This window comes from Aulostomus chinensis, chromosome 16 (assembly GCF_037954235.1).
Source record: "Aulostomus chinensis isolate RoL2024-O1b breed Wild chromosome 16, RoL_Achi_v1.0, whole genome shotgun sequence".
NCBI lineage: Eukaryota > Metazoa > Chordata > Actinopteri > Syngnathiformes > Aulostomidae > Aulostomus > Aulostomus chinensis.
This window is the reverse complement of record NC_141335.1, coordinates 4,688,345-4,705,674: the sequence shown is the minus strand read 5'-3', so window position 1 is coordinate 4,705,674 and position 17,330 is coordinate 4,688,345. Positions and strand designations below refer to the sequence as shown.

At 42.1% G+C, this 17,330-nt stretch overlaps 2 protein-coding genes across 9 annotated transcripts in view; both read right to left on the bottom strand.

The window, feature by feature from the left end:
- map4k3b (mitogen-activated protein kinase kinase kinase kinase 3b) overlaps positions 1-6,735 on the bottom strand; it is a 40,416-nt gene extending 33,681 nt beyond the window's left edge. For all 8 annotated transcript variants that reach the window (XM_086181422.1, XM_086181423.1, XM_086181427.1 and 5 more), the window contains exon 1: positions 6,505-6,735. In XM_086181422.1, the coding sequence (XP_086037548.1) occupies positions 6,505-6,603 (99 nt within the window). In that variant the 5' untranslated portion in view covers positions 6,604-6,735. The remainder of the gene's footprint in view (positions 1-6,504) is intronic.
- Positions 6,736-7,556: 821 nt separating this feature from the next.
- Positions 7,557-13,608, bottom strand: thumpd2 (THUMP domain containing 2). Its single transcript, XM_086180331.1, has 11 exons — positions 13,384-13,608; positions 12,042-12,180; positions 11,299-11,931; positions 11,064-11,182; positions 10,850-10,927; positions 10,723-10,775; positions 10,329-10,416; positions 9,694-9,765; positions 9,327-9,441; positions 8,715-8,835; positions 7,557-8,452 (listed from the first exon to the last, which is right to left on the bottom strand). Exons 1-11 carry the CDS (start codon positions 13,513-13,515, stop codon positions 8,110-8,112), a joined length of 1,893 nt encoding a protein of 630 aa, XP_086036457.1. The 5' UTR covers positions 13,516-13,608; the 3' UTR covers positions 7,557-8,109.
- Between the last annotated feature and the right edge of the window lie 3,722 nt (positions 13,609-17,330).

Below are 17,330 nucleotides of genomic sequence, written 5' to 3'. Positions count from 1 at the left end.
GAGCAGAATGGTTACATGGATCATAACCAGGAGGTCTGCTGAGAGGAGAGGCTTTCATTTCTGTTTCTGACAAAAACTGAGAACTTTCTCTTGTGGAGATTTTAAAGTTCATTAGAGTGGAAGAAGGTTCTGGTGCCCCCCTTTCCTGCTGTCAGTCACATCAGAACCAGTCGCTCCTCATCACTGCTGGGAGAAGTGATTGGCTTTCGACCCACATCTCTAAACTCACTGACGTGTCTCTATCAGACTGTTTTGTGGGGCAAAAATCTGCTGCTATCGTTTGGAATTTTGGAAATCAAGTCTTTTGTCATCTGCCGTGGTTTCACTGATGCGTTATACAGTATGCTGCGCCTACGAGACTGTAGCCGTTTCTTTAGTTGATACTCGACAGCTTTGTACTGTGAACACACCCTCGCAGACAGGGAAGGTATGACAATAGCTCTGGAGCTCAGTGTCAACAGCTCCACAAACGGCCTCAGGAGGGGAACAGGTGAGGTGGAAAGCTGCATGCTACGCTGGTTCATTCGAGCAAAACACATTTAAATGCACAAACACGCCAGAACCCCCCTCGCTGCCTTCCTCCTGATGATGCAAATGCATCCTCCTTGCAAAGTTATTGAGCTCTGCTTTTTGTTATTAAAAACGTGTCTTCCTGAAAAAGTGATGGACTCAGCAAATTGAATTAACGGCATTTGTTTTCAATAAAACTCAACTTGGCAGAAATTGCAAACTAACAGTCCACGCCAGCAGAATAAAAATGAAATTTCGATAGAAATCTGAGGATATTTACAATCAAAAATCCTATTCAACAACGAAAATGGCCGATTATCCCTCAGAACAGTGTTGGCCTGTTAAGTCTAATCTTCCATACTTCACATACTCCTGCTACTCTGACCCAGGTATGCATGTACATTACTATGGGTGTCATGAGAGAATTCAGAAATTCCAAACATAAAGCTTTTTTTCTCCATTGTAAAATAAAAAGACATTAAGGTGACTCCTGTCCGCCTGGATTGCTCTGTTATTAATTCCCTTCGACACATTTGACTGGTATTAAAGCGTTTATTAACTCAAGACAGCTTTCAGCTCTCCAAACGCCATCACATGAGTGCGCAATCTCAAAATAGGACTTGACACTTGTGCTCCAATGGTGCCAAGATTTACTGAACAAGCTCGGCTGTACAGTTCTAACCTGGCTGAGGTATGAAAAACGCAGTTGCTACAAACTATTTACCCAGTAATTCTTCAATAGGCACTTGGAGCTCAAAAAGTGACTAATTCATGTTGCAGAGAGTAAAAACTAGTCAAATATTTGACCTGTGACTTAAATGTGTTCTTGCATGTGGTAAATACAGCAAAAAAATGCACATTTGTAAGAGTTAATATTGAATCAGACACCTAAGCCTTGACCACAGTTGACCCTGGGTGCCTGACACTATCAGCTCTTGTAACTCAGATGTGTTCAACCGGCCAAGTGGAGGTTTTCCAGCTAAAAAACAACAACAAAAAACACAAATCTTCTGGAACGGAATGTTGGAAATGTGTGTGTTAAGGGGGGCAGCCCATACTGCTCACCACCTATCTTACGTACCATGATTTCACCACTATTGAGTGTAGAGCCCAACCAGATGGGTTCATCTGAAAAGTCTGGCATTTCATAGAAGCGTCAGAGTTGTAGTCAATCAGAGCTAATGTGGAGCGGTGTGAAAACATGTAGTTTACATATGCATCAAAGATGCTTTGGTAACTTACAAATGTGGTTCTGATGTTTGTCCAGCATAGCACGCTCCAACTGGTTCCATCCTCCTCTCAGTGCTGCCTGCAGCACAAGTGGCAACTACTCATCAAAGCTGAATGCAACTCGCTTCATTTATGGTTTTAAGGACAATTCAGAACCGTACTTCCATTTTCAGCTCAAATGCATTCGAGGGAAAGTGCATTTGTAACAATTTTGTTCTTAAGGAATTGTTATAAATAAATAAGACGATTCAGTTTCAGTCTAACAGTGTCAACTGGCACTAAAATGAGGAAAAAATAACATTCCTAATAAATAGTATAGGGTATAATATAATATAAGATTGTTCTTTATTAGTTCCATATCAGAGACATTTCTGACACTCAATTCAGCCATAACCATAACTTCCTTCCTTCAAAAATCCAACATTATACCAATGCAAATATATGACGAAGGATTTTCTATTCAACAGTCAACTTTAAACAAGAAAGCAGGACACTCGCAAGGCCATTCGCTCATACAATTCCGACGCATTATTTGCTCTCAGCAGGAGACTCCAGTTGTTCAGAAGAGAACATTAAAACCTTCATTTCATGACGGCATCCATGTCACTGAGCAAACAACTGGAGGAACAGTGACAAAAACAGGATGATTGTGAGCCAGGAGCTTCAATGGTGACTCTCGAGCCATCTGTGCATGCGCGTGTGTGTCAATGCACGTGATGATACAATGATCTTATTTTGTGTGTGTGTGCGTGTGTGCATGTGTGTGTGCGTGTTGCAGCCTTCTGCTCTATCGTCTTCCTCTTCAGCAGCGGTGTGAAACAATAGAGCATGAGCGCACACACATGGAGGAAGTGAGGACTCCTGCATTCCTGAACCATGGCGGCCCGACTGTCCCAAACACTCCCGAGGTCTGGCAAGAGGAAATCTCTACTGTAACCACATTTATAACCAAGTACATCTGTCTTATATTAAATACACCAGGAATGTTTGAACGTGTACACACACAGCCACTTGATATGGCTTCAGTCTGTGACAAAGGCCTTCATTCTTCAACAGATAGAGCTGTAAAGCTGATCTGGATTCATATCTGGAATGGGCACCTGATTTATAGCCATAAATATGCCAGTAATATTGTACTCTCAAAAATATATTAGGATATTAGCATTATTCATTCATTTCTCTATTTGTTTGTGCAACAAACAGCTATGTCAGGACATTCAGTGTTCTGTCCAAAATCAATATTCCGACTACAGGACACTGTCTGTCTCTGCTCCCTCCGTCTGAAGCCAGTCACTCTCACCTTGAGCAAACCAGCCTGTCATCCTACTGAAACAACAGCAGTTACGTCAGATCCTATGAGATGGTAAATACATAAAAAGGTAGCTATTAGAGCAGTAGCGGCACAGCAGCTTTACGGCACTGTATTAATCTGGTAGCTGTGTTTATCGAAGCTCTTTGGAAGCAGGCAGCAAAGGAGGGGCAGTGTTGCTTCTCCAGCCACTTTGAGCCTAAAAAAAGCAATTGTACTGGTATCATTAACATTAAGTTGGGTATTCATTGAAAACCTGGCTCGCCATGTAAAATATTTTCTGCCTCTAGTGTGTTTGGGAGTCTTTGGTTCAAAGTATAACAAACCAGTTGGATCAGTAAACACAAGTGTGCTATGTGCTGCTGCTGTGCTGCAGGAATTCAGAGAGTTTAAGTGTAAATGAATCAATCCATCACACCCCGCTGACACTGTAAGCCACCAAATGAGAAGCAGCCTCATCTCTCAGCTTTAAAAATTGGAAATCAATCAGTGCTCCTGTATTGACGCATAACAACTTGTTGCTGGGGATCAAGGCATTGAAAACCACTTGAAAATAAAGGTGAAATGTGAATTATTTAGAAACAGCCTTTCAGATAACCACAGTTGCAAAACAATTTAACTGACAGAGAAAATCCATGCAGGCCTAGTTTTTCCCTCACACAGAAAACTGATCAGGAATCAATAAGGGAATCGATAAACAGCTGAACTGATGATAACATTTTTTAAGGGAATTCAATAACATTTTATCAATTCTCATCGCTGGCAGTGACACAGTAACCTCGAATGAGCTTTTAAAACGTCCATTGTACAAGCGTCTCAGGAGGCCATGAGTGACCCCAGCAACAACAATCGTGATTCTGGATGTCGGACAACGTGAATATTTTGTTAGTTTATTTATTTCAACACACTGTAGCGTCCAACAACCTCTGTCCATTATCTCCCTCCTCCGACAGGCATCCCCAGGATGACTCCATCATCAACTCTCCGAGATTGTTTTTGCTCTTTCTTGAGGCTCTGTGCAGGAAACGATGTTTGCTATCGACTAAATATGACGTGGGACACCCCGCCCCGACCCCCTGACCCCCACCCAGCACATGGGTGAGCGTACTGATACACATCTCTCCTGAGTGTCCACGTCGTATCTGAACAGGCCAACTTGGTTTGAAGGGTGGAACACCGGTCAAAATGAACCCGTGTCTGACCCGGGTCACCGGTTTGACAACAGCACAACAGACAGAGCCATCCAGAGATGGCTACAAGCTAGCAGAGTTCACACTTTGTTTCCTACTCAAACATTCCTATCCAAGTCACAGATTTTCACACTGCCGTAGAGCCAAATATAGGCATCTATGAGGTTTACCAGGCAGCCCGGCGCTTTGAGAGACATCCCATAATCAAAGAAGTTTGGGTTTGAGTGCCCTTCAGTAAAATCCCTGTGGTTACTATGAAGAGTGTCAGACAGCATCGTGACGACTGTAAGTATTTATGTTTGCAATCCTGTTAGCTGTAAAATCAATTAAAGTATTTTACTGCGAAGTTGTATTCACACACACATTGCTCAGCTGTGTGACAGGTCTACATTACATTACTAATGTGTGTGCAACACGGCAAGATACTGCACATAAAATTAGAAACAATCAAGATAAGCTCTGGCAGGGAGGAGTACGATATGAGAAAAATAAATAAAAATGTACAAATAAACAGAGACGGAGCGGTATTTCGCCAACAGTGGCGGTTTTTTTCTGTCTAAAGCGACTCCACATCGTTCACATTTGTAGTTTTTACGGCACATATATATGACAGAGAGGTTAATTAAACATCACCAAGTCATATTAATGTGTTGAATGAATCTCCAGGCTGCCCCCACCCCATACACTCACACACCAGCGAAATGAAATTCCACAACAAGGTGCCTGCTGCACAAACAACTACAGACTTAAGAATGCATCGAATTAAGAGATGATGTGGCAATCAACTGTTACAACTGTCAAAAAAAGAAACCCAGCGAGAATGGAAAATTCCCTTTAATATTTCAGTGGGATCTTGTATGCTTCTGCTCAGCTTATCAAACTTGATGGTGATTTTATATCTAATATGGTGGGGAAGATTTTTCTGTCTCAGCTGAAGATCCACAACAACTTAATCCTGCGAAACATTTGCTTTTGTACCTTGTAGTTATTACCCTTGGGTTACCTGTGACAAGTTACATTTTACACGCAGCATTGCAGTGTTACTACACTGTATTTCACCCTAAGGTGTTGTTCCACTGTGACATCGTTGATTTAAGCAGCATTTAATAATCTCAAGTAATTCAGGAACAGTTCTCCCAATAGGTTCCCAGGCTATCTGCTCCCAGCACAAGGCCTTAATCTAATGTGGACCAAAGATAACCAAGCATACCACATAAATCTGACAGTCGACATATAAATGGGTCTCACAAGTCTTTAGGAACAGTGCCTAAAGTTTGATGGTATCAGAACCTGAGTAATAACAATAAGAGGCGTTAATGTGGGGTTGTTATTGTAGCTTGCTCAGCCCTGGGCACTTTAGCTCAGCTGGATTTCACGGCAGCTGTCAATATGAAGGCCCAGCGGAGGCTTTTACACACGTTACTGTAAGAAAAGGTGAACCTAGGAACATGTACTTGTTCCGTTTGTGTACCTTCGCAGCAAATAAATCACTCCTCGATGTCATTTTTTGACAGAGTTCCTACCTATGCGCTAAAGTCAGGTTAGCTGCTCGATGCTAACCAGTTAACTGCGCCCGTTTTCGGACAGCTAACTTAGCTGCTAAACGCTCACTATCGGATGTCTCAACATTGGTAAAAACAAATAAACTGTTTATATATATATATAAATACATAGATTACGTTAAGTTTATCTATCCAATTTCCGCAATTTGGACTCAACCACAGTATAAACGCTGCTATGAAACAAAACATAGCCAATTCAGTTTTCAACTAAATGTTACAAAGTGAATGTAACCTTATCTATGCATTCACTAAAGTCAAATCTGTGCGCTGAGACAAAGGTTTAACATTCATGTTAGCTGGCATATTCCATGATTTGTAGATGTTAGAATCTTTTGAATATTAACAAGTTAAACGGCGAAACTCCGAATGTAAACAGGATGTTCCATAATAGCAAATATTGAAGGAGAAAGGCCAATACAAAAGTCGCAAGAAATCAGCACAGATTAGACAATGTAATGTGTCCACGTATTGAGTTAAAGTGCTTGCACAGTAGCTTCAACGTTGCATCACTGTCTTAGACACCAAAATAAGCCGGCTATTTGATAAATACGCGAATCTTCGAAGCATTGTTTCTCCTGTAATACTGCGGCATCACTGACGGGCGACGTATGACCACATTCGTTACTAAGCTAGCAGAGGATGCCCCTGCTACTCTTTGTCCGACAATGGAACTCGAACAGTCCTTCCCTCACTGCAGTTTTACCTTGTATACATCTCCGTATGTGCCGCTTCCTATCCTCTGGATCAGCTCGAAATCCTCCTGCGGATTCCTCCGGGACAGGTCGACACTGGAGTTCATCATTACCACGGGCGTTTGAGGCGCCGATCGCGTACGGTTGACAGACTCCAGTAAGGTGAAAACAGATATTTTAAGGAAAACATACGGCGTCAGAAAATACCAGCACGAATACACTCTAACTCCAACATGGCTTCCACGCGCAGTGAGCATGCGCAGTAGACATGGAGCCCAGACAAGGGAGATGGAGCGGTAGAATAGTGATTTATGGAAATAAATCTCGTGACAAATCTCCTTTAAAAACGGTAAAAACAATAAAATGTAAATGTCTGAGCCAAATAAATTTTGAATAAGCAAAAAAATAAACGGCTCATATCCAGCATTGAAACTAAAATACTGATGTCAAAATCTGTGCACTTTCCTCACAGTGAAGATGCGGCCATGATCTTTGTGCAAAAATATAAAAATGGCAAGTGTTTGGCTGAGAAAGAACTGAATGAAAACAGTCAGCCCTGAGTGGCTTTGTCCTGGCCCATCAGTGTTTAACTGGGCTAAGCAGGGCTAAACAGTGGCAGATGGTTCAGCTGGTGGGGTTTGTGTTACAGGCAGAACTTAAGTCCTCCATTGAAAATTTAACAGTTGAAGTCCCCTTTAATGACAAAGGCTGCCTCGCTGCTCCAGAAATGACCTTTCTCTATCAAGTATTGTTTACCAGTCATCGTTGAGTCACAGTCGCACAAGCGTGTCTCTGCATCCTCAGAGACAGCAGCATGGTAGATGATTTATGAGTCAATCACACATCCACCAGTAAGCGGGTAGCAGTTTGGTACAGAACAATTTGGGAGTTTGAAGTTTTGACAGACAAGTCAAAGCATTGATTTTGGTCTTTTAATGGAATGACAACAAGAGCGTTACCTTTAAAAAACCCAATCCATGTCAGTCTCTCTGGAACGCAGTTAGCCCACAGCTTTCAGAACTTTGAGAATGCCAACACAAGTAAAAGGAACTTCTTTTTTCCCCAAATGTATATTTTATTCATACTTTTTGCAATCAAGTGTCCCCTCCACATACAAAAATCTTTCACAGACATGGTTCTAGTAGGAAAGATGTACAATTACAACATTAAAACCTTAAAATGCCCACTGCTCCTTCTCATCGACAAACAGAATAAATTCATGTGCACGTCTTTTTTCCTCTCAATACAGTTCATGCTCAGTGTTTGTGCACTAGACGCTTTAGGTTTTCCTGTCACACTCATGTCTGCTGAATAGTGGACCAGGATCGGCTCCAAATATGTTTGTGATGTCACATATTGTCTAAAAAATGAATCTGATCTTCAATGAAAACAGAGGGATGTGTATGTTCATCAGTGAAGCCTTCCGTCCTCAGACTCTGTACCCACATCGCTTTATGCAGCGAAGCTCAAACAATCAAATGAAGGAAGAAGTAGAAAACACATTCCTGACCAGAGGTGACTTGAGACAACAGTGTGCATGGCACAGTTCTACTGAAACGGTGGTTTTAATGTAATGAATCATTCTTCATGACAGATAACAAATACAGGTACGCTAATCAAGTGTCTGTCTTCACATATTTGTGGAGGAGTCCATCGATGGCGCCTAAGCTGAGTCGGAGGGTCACCTGGTGCTTCAGTGAGGAGAGGGGGTGGGGCAGACTGTGTTGTAGCCCAGTCTGAGCCCCTTTGTCCTGGGTAGAAGATAATTTCTCACCCTTGACGCTCTCGACATTCTGTTGCTTTGAGGGAACTGAAGAAGAACATGGGCAGTCTTGTGTCTCACTTTGAGTCTCCAGGTTAGATGGTGGTCCAGGGCCTCTCTGTGCAAGGAGTTTTTTCAGCAGACAAGACAACTGGGGACTGAGGAGGAGAACCAAGGTGCCACCAATACAGAGGACTCTGTACACACAGACACATTAAATCGATTAGAGTTAAAAATTTCCCAAAAGTTAGTTTCATAATTCTCTGGACCTCCAGATGAAAACATTGTGGTATCTTGATTTTTTTTTTAATATAAGATTTAGGACCTACACAGACTTGCAACTTTGCTATTCTGTCAAGGCTTCCTGACGGTTTCACTGCACAAATACAAGCTAGCCTCTTAAGTTTCTCTGCACAACTGTAAAGGAGACAATGGGAACAGCCAAACAGAAGTACAAACCTCTCCATCTCAGAGAGGATGAGTGGCAGGTTGGCAGCCATATTGGTTTTGCTGCCAAACTTCCTACCAAAGGGCAGATCACACACTACAGCATCTACACCCCCACTTGGCAGCGGCATAACTGCAAATCACACACACACACACACACACACACACACACACACACACACACACACACACACCAAGAGAGAATTTAACACATGGCAGCATGGTCCATCCTCACCTCCCACTCACTGACACTCACCCAAAACATGCAGCTTGATGACAAAAATAACTATATTTCATTTATTTACGGACTAGTTTAGCTAATATATTCTAAATGTGAAAATGCATAAATTACTTGTACAAACTGCAGTGAAACAGGCAAGTTTGGATCTTTCCAGACACGTTCTAAGACAGACTCAACACAGACTCTTATTCAGGCTGGGATGAATTCAGGAGCCTGGATTCGGTTGCAGGTACTGTTTAGTTGTTGAGGATTCCCAACAAATCAATGCTGAGACCCTTTTTAACTAACATCTGTAATGTAACATTTTCATCATGACACAGCAGCATTCATTTGTATTTCTTTCAGTATTTACATCAAAGAAGGCTTAAAAGTAGGTTTCCTACCCATAGATGAAGCTTTCAGCAGGTGCATCCTGTTTCCCAGCGCTGCAAACAGAACATTCTCATGGGCCTTCAGCAGTTGCTCATCATCAATGTCCATACCCAGGAAGCAGGCCTCCTGAGGATCCAGCACAGGGTTACTGATTATTGATTAGAACAGTGGTTGTACAGTCGAGAACCACAATTCTTCATGGTATACTTGCTTTTTAAACAGAACATGAGACACCAGAGATTTCAAGATATTACTGTTCAAACTATAATGGACTGTACAACGTGAAAAAAAAAAACAACCCTCCACCTGATCTGGAGAAACAGTTAACTACCTAAAAAGGAAACTCAAGTGCAGGGGCAGTGTGTGCAGGTTTCTGACCTTGTGCTCCTGGGCTGCCTCTACTAAGATTGTTCCCACCCCACACATTGGGTCGACCACGAGGAAACCTGGCTGGGAAAGGAGATATCATACAGCAGCACACATAGCTGGTCATCAGCATACAGCTGATGTTGTGAAATGAGCAGCTACAAGCGTGAAACTTCACATTTAATGAGACTAAATCAGACCCACTTTTTAGGGAATTTGAGGACAGCTTACGAAAACTCAGAAAGACAAAAGATATAACAGAAACAACGGGACTGTCCTTTCATTGTAACGTCATTAAGGTCTTCTGACATACATTGATCAACTAGAATTACAGCCTTGCAGTTGTATGTCTCTGCCAGCTGGTCCACCCTCCTGCTATTTACTGTATACAGTAACAGACTAAATGAACTTACTAGGGGGACAAAAAAAAAAAGGTTTTGGAATTTTCATTTTGGTTAAATTGCGCACCTCATTATTTTGCCAAGGCCGCACTCAAAGATTATTTCCGTGGAACATCATGAGGTCACATTGGATATGAAATTTTATCACTCAATCATTTAAGATAGAAGTTTCCAGAGGTTGTAATTGTAACAACTGTCAGAGAAAGACAAAAGAAAGCCAACTGCAGCAGTTGGATGTGTTAGTACCTGAATCTGAGCCAGTGAGGCCATAGCCCAGGCCACCGTAGACCTCAGCCCTGTGGTTTTAATGTAGCTGCGACTAGCCAGAGGTAATCTGAGAGAGGGAGGAGGAGACAGATAGACAGAAGTTTTATTTGTCCATGTAGAGACACTGATTTGGAGCACAAACACAAGGAATTGATCAAAACAATTATAATGTAATAACGACCTGCCACAATGTTTTTTTTTGTTAGATGATATATTGTCCAGGGAAATGTCTGAATAAAAATGGTATCATCATTTTATGACTATTATTTTTGCCACTGCTATAACGAGGGGAAAAATATATATATATGATGCCAGCAGGCCTCCCGCCTCCCTCAGTGGAAGAAGGAATATGGAAAGTGTTGTATTCAATAACCTGGTAAGTGGTATCCCCAGCAGACAGAGGTCATCACTCAAGTAAACATTTACCTGTAAACAATAACGGATATGGATAAATATCACACAATAACTCTCTACCATCACTTAGATTGTCAAACTTTTACCTCCAGCTGTGGATTCTTCAGGTCAACCTTCCAGCCCAGCAGTCTGCTCAAACCTACTCCCAGCACTTTGCTCACCTCCTATAAACATGATTGACAATTATACATAATATTCTCCTATTGAAGGACAGGCATCGCATTTAATAACAGTCAAATTGAAGCGCACAAAATCAAAAGACGACATTTGGACATTGTGCTGCTTTGTGACGTCCATCACCTGAATGCCGAGGCATCGAGACAGAGATCCAGTGCACTTGCAGCTGATGCGAAAGAAGACCGGGACAGAAGACAGCAGGTCTGATGTCAGCTCCTCATCTCCTCCCCCAGTGGTCTTTGCTTCATTACGTCCAGGCAAACACAAGGCAGTAAAAACAGAAAGGAGAAAAAAAAAAAAGTCAAACTCAGACACTGAAGTCATAAAAGTTGAAATGAAATAGCATCCATCGTCTTACCATGTTCCACAGAACACTTCTCCAGCGCGTCATTTATCTTGGTGCTGCGTCTTTCCAACTTGCAGTCCAAGCCTGGTGTTCCTCTGCCATGCAAATCTGTTTCTGATATAAATCCTGTTTTTTCATTTTGTCCACAGCTGCTAAAACTCATCTCTTCTTTGTCCTCCATCATTCTCACAGGCGTCCTCCATTTCTCCGTGTTGTTGTCAGTCATTGTGTCCCCTTCATCATCCCTCTTTCTCTTTTTTGCCAGCATCTGGGCTTCAACTCCACAGGATTCTCTGCTTGTCATTTCCGCTCTGTCAAGTGTTTCCCCCCTTCTCTTCTTTTCCAGACTCTGCGCTACATATTGTTCGCGGTTTCTCAGCCTCCCATTTCTACCCTCCTCCTCTTCCTCCTCCTCCTCCCTGTGGTTCCCTGTACTTTCGCTGAACTCCTCATCACACTTCTCGTCCTCCTCACTCTTCCTCCCCTCCTTTCTCTTCTTTACCACTCCCAGGGGACAGCTTGGTACGTTGACAGTTGTTTTTCTGCCTGCCAGCTCCCCCTGCAGACAGCTCCATGTCATTACAGCTCTACTCCATTGCTTTCTGTCACCCAACAGTTTGGAGTGCAACAAAGAGGCTGCCATTTCTATCAACGTCACAGAGAAGGATTGATTATCATAATGCAGTTGCTGTGGATCAGGGACAGATAAACAATTAAATGAAAAGGTATCTTGTGTGCTTAGCATTAGCTGATACCTGGAGTGGCGTGAGCCGGCAGCGTCACAGGTGAGTCTTGTTTCAGCAGGAGGAAGAGTCTCTCTGCAGCCTTCAGCTCACTGACTCTGGTGATTCTCGCACTGGTGCTGAACAACACTTTACCTGGCAGCTGGCAAACCTGAAGAACCAGAAGCAGAGCAAATATAACGGCAATTTAAAAGTCTCTGCACCGGCCTCCTGTCAGAATTGATTTTCAATTTTATTTTATTGGTTTTTAAAGCTCTTAATCAAAACGGTCCTCTCAGTTCATTAGATATGCTTTTCTCAAACCCCCAGACGCTCTTGATGATCCCAAAAGTGAAAATTGTTTTAGCTCTTGCGGCCCACATCTGTGGAACAGTGGGCAAATATTTTGTTTTATATTCGTATATCTCATGCACATATTCTTCAATCAGTTCTTTATTCTACTTTTAAAACTTGTATTGTAGCTTTTACTCGGTTCAATTTCTATCCTTTAACCACAGTTACAGTCATTTTATTTTAGATATTTTATGCTAGGATTTATAACTTTTATTCACTTTGTTTATTGACTTATTTCAATCCTGCCTCTGGTGTTTCTTCATTGCAATGTCTTCCAATAGCGTTATTTCAATTTTGTCCATGTTAGTTGGTTTGACATTTTTTCTGTGACTTGATTCTTGTGTAACGGGGCAGCGTGGCTCAGAGGCAGCGTGGATGTCTAGCAACCAAAGGGTTGCTGGTTCGATCCTCACTTCCCCCAGTCACCATGTCAAAGTATCCTTGAGCAAGATACTGAGCTCCTGATGGCCCTGCGATGGACTGGCGACCCACCCGGGGTGAACCTGCCTCTCACCCAATGTCAGCTGGGATAGGCTCCTTCCTCGTGAAGCACTTTGTGCTGCGACACAGTTGTATGAGAAGTGCTATATAAACAAAGTTTGACTGGTTGAGGGGACACATACAAACCACTTAAATGAGCTGGCTGGTGTTGGGAGACTTCACCTGACTGCATATACAACATTTCATGTCATCTTTATATTTGTTTCGATATGGCATTATGAAGTCCACAGAGCCAGAAGAGAACTGGGGAGCTGAGGCAGAGACTGAACTGAAACGGAGTGATACCTAAGTGGAGACGGGGAGGGGCCATTTCAGAGAGGCGACTAATGAAAGGTGAGTTTTTTCAGAATAAGAGGTCGGTCACTTTATATTGCTGAGTCACTTTAAAGTGAGTAAACCCCATCCAAGTAACCCGTGCTACACACAGAACGAAACTAGAATTTACCAAGCGCTGTTTCGTTGTAAAGACTAGAAAGAAGCTTATATTTCGCTAATACGAGCCTCGGTCAGGAACACTCACGTCTCGAGCTGCTAGCTTCATCTTCACCTCCTCGGCTAAAAACGGTTCCATGCCACTACCGGCGGTGCAGAAGTAGCGAACCAAACTCCTCTCAGCCATTTTATTGCGGCTATAAATATGTTCAATGTTCATAAAAGCTTATATTTTACTTGGTATGTTTGCCATGTCGTCTCTCGGGACGAAGAAGGACGCCATGTTGTTTTGTTTGTTTGCACCGGAAACGGAATCATGTTTAAACCGGAAGACGTAGGATGAGGGGTGACTCGTTCGAACAGAGAAACCTGTTTACAGTGTATTGGATAATTTATACTGAGGAGATCAATATAAATTGAAAAACTGCTGTTACTTGTTATGGCCAGTAGGGGTCTCTCTCCCTCCACAGTTTGTAAAACAGGCTTTACAACTCGGAGCGGTTTAGATGATATTGACTGTGACATTTTTCACCATGTGCATGTAATAATGTTTCAGCTTTCGTAATTGATTCATATTGATTTCTGTAATTAAATAACGCCAGAACAATGAGAAATCCCGAGAACAATTGTAAATTTAAATCTAATGATCGAAGTCATGGGTCTCACAGCACATACGCGCACACACACACACACACACACACACACACACACACACACACACACACACACACACACACACAGAGGTTTGCCCATCTATCCTAATTAAGAGATCCCACTGACTTCCACTTATATGCTGAATAATGTTGACTATGTCATTCATATTTTTTCAATTACGATTCCTTTAAAATGATGTCGGCTCCTACACGGTTCCGAATCAATCCCGCTGGCAATTCAATGTTTTGTATTCCTATGAGTGTTTCGGAACTTTTCATTTGATTGAAATAGCAACATAGTGGTGTTTTGACTAGATGTATCTGTAATATGAAATAGGAATATTTGGGCCAGATTGCCTTGTGATAATGTAAAAGTGCCCATTGACTCATCTGTGCAAAAGCCACCGAAAGGCTCAATACCATCAACTACTTTAGTTTCAATATCTAATAATTAATTTCTACCGCAGAAGCTGTTGAAGCCAGTAATAAACCTGCAATGTAGGGAATCAGAGCTCCTGGAGAACGAGTCTACCAGACAACAAGTAATAAAGTACAACATTCTACATACTGAGAGAGAACTGTTAAAATCAATAAAATAGTGTCAGGATCATGACATCACTCAGTTTTGTTTGTATTTCTGCTCGTGACACGCTGCTGAACATTGTAATTCGGGAGCTGAAAGGTTTTACAGGAAATGTGAGGAGACTTTTGGCCACAGCGATGCTGCCCGCATATATACGGTAAACCACAGTGCAACTCATCCATCTTCAGTTCTAAACACATTGCAGTTAAGGTGGGGGAATCATTTCAGCTTGATAAAGCTGACGGCCATTTCCTTTGCCCTCCTCATGTCCTTTTTATTCCCATTCTTTACCTCTCCACTCACCATAATTTGTTGTCTTCCCCTCTTTTCTCTTCCATCCTCCATTTTCTATCATCTTTAGCCGTCCATCGTGCTTCCCTTCTCCCTAACCTCCCTCTACTCATTTATGGGTGTGGAGCAGAATGAAAACAAGTTTAATGTTAAGTAATACATCACGTCATGGCAAGTGTGCCAGGCTGCATCCATTTTGTCAAGCTGCTGTGTCCGCTTAACAGCAGTCAGGCTAATTATTGCAAATGGCAGCTGCTGAAAGGAGTATTAATATCTCATTTCTACATGGCTACATCCAATGTTATGGGCTAATGGAAGTGAGACACAAGCAAAATCCCAAAGAAAGGGACTGACTAAGAAAAGGGAAACCCCATAAATCCAGTTTTAATTCTAATTAAGGCTGTCACTTTCACTGTAATCATCATCAGTCTCACAGCCTCAAGAAAGTTTAGACCTCTGACTGTGAAATACTGGATGGTGACAATGTGACCCTCAGTGTTTGCACGATATTGTTTTTGACATCAGAAGAGATGGATGACAGCTTCATCAGTTTAATTAAACTTCCTCAATTTCACAAAAAAAAAAAGAAAAGAAAACAAGTCACTTGATGCTCTCCTTGACTATAAAGGACTTAAAATGTCACACAGTGGGTCACTGTTAACATGGTTATCCGAAGTAGATTACAAAACAGGGGCCCTTGACTTTCCAAAAGGTGAACGAGGGCTTCAAGTATTATGACCATTGGATCTTTCAGAAATGTCTGGCTTTCTGCAGGAATGCAAACATTAACCAGACGGAACTCTGAGAGCAAATAAGTCTGCAAAGGCGAAACCGAATGTAGAAATAATGTAAATTTAAACCAGTCTGCCCCAATTTTTAATGGGTTTTGCCTCAGTCCGTGCTACACTCCTACATCACGTTGGGTAAAATTCAGGCTCATAGCTTTTCTAAGGCTGGAGGCCGAAGGGCCCAGGGTCAGGACTGAGCGCAACATCCAAACACAAAACGGTTCTGACATGCTATTTCTTGCAAACTCAGGAGGTGCTGTGAATAAAGAGCAGGCTTCCTTCTGCAGTTAAACACAGAGTAAAACCACAGTTTAGTGCAAGTCTAAGTCAGACGTAAGCGAGAGCATACTAGACTGTGACAGGTTGCAGCAGTCGGTCAGCATTCAAGGGATTTATGGCACCAGGCAACAACAGTACCGCTGTTTATTGAATAAACTGAAGGGATTAAATATGTTTGGGGTCATTAAAATGTCAGCAGGAGCAAAAAAAGGAGATTAAAAAGTGTCGGACAGAGTGAAGGACAGAGGGAGAGACAGGATGACTCTGACAGGAGACGTGAGAATTCAGTGGAAGCACTTATTTCTGCTGCAGCATTTATGAACGTACGTTTCTTTCTCCTCCAGGGTAAATGCACTGCAGCAGGAGAGTGCACGTGTGCAGGCTGTTGTTTTGGAAAGTGTGTGTGCGTGTGTATGTGTGTGTGTGCGCGCGTGCACATATGGGCATCTCTGGGTGTAAATGTGTGTTTGAACAGCTATCTTTGTGAGGACCAATTTCAGAAATTGAAGGAGTTTTGTTTGCTCCAAATTCTCACTTCAAATGGCAGTTCAAGGGTGAAGACTTGGTTTTAAGCGCTAAGCTTAGCGTTGGTTTTACTGTAAGTGAGCCAGTTAGTTTAGTCCATCTGCTGTCTTTTTAGCCTCGTGTGCATCTTTGCCCATTTCTGAGTGCTGACTCTGCACGTGTTTGTGACATAAGTAAATTTAAATATTCATTGCTCTTAGACGAGTGTCAAGTGTGTCAACAGGCCCAAGCCTCCGTGTCAAGAGAGAGAGGGAGTGTGAGTGTGTGTGTGTGTGTGTGTGTGTGTGTTAAAGAAAGATTTTTCTGACCCAGCAGAGCTCAGCCAGTAAACACGGCATCAAACTGACAGAAGCAATCAAACGCAACAATAACAGAGGAAACAGGGAGGGTGTATCACGAGATGGAGTAAGAGGAGAAAATGACATCTGGGAAGGAGCGTCGGTGTGTGTGTGTGTGTGTGTGTGTGTGTGTGTGTGTGTGTGTGATTTGTAATAGACTAGGTATGTTCAATTTAAAGGTTCACTCACTTCACTTCCTAAATACCAACATATCATCTGTGACACGTCCAAGTGAGTGCAAGATCCATATTCTCTTTTACGATTAGTCATAAAAATAACACTCTCAGATACTCAGGGTTTTATTTTGTTATTAAATTTATTACATTCAACTCAATAATTCATATTACTACCACTATGAGTGTTCATTTAAAGAAAAGTTTGAGAAAAGCATTATGGAAAAACTATATTGCACAGATTTTCAGAAAACTTCATGGAGAGGTAAGTAAGGCCAGATTCAGGTCAGGACTTTTTATACATCGTTGCACAATAGAGCACTTTAGATGGTTTTGAGGTCCAAGAATCACCTGCTGATGCTTAAAAGTTAATGAAAGCGAGAAATTATTTATGTATCAGCCCTG

Coding starts and splice junctions, on each gene's coding strand:
- thumpd2 (XM_086180331.1), bottom strand. CDS start 13,515: ATGAACATTGAACATATTTATAGCCGCAATAAAATGGCTGAGAGGAGT. Junction 10,928..11,063: donor CTCGATGCCTCGGCATTCAG/GTGATGGACGTC, acceptor TCATGTTTATAG/GAGGTGAGCAAAGTGCTGGG. Junction 9,766..10,328: donor CCTCACTGGCTCAGATTCAG/GTACTAACACAT, acceptor CTCCTTTCCCAG/CCAGGTTTCCTCGTGGTCGA.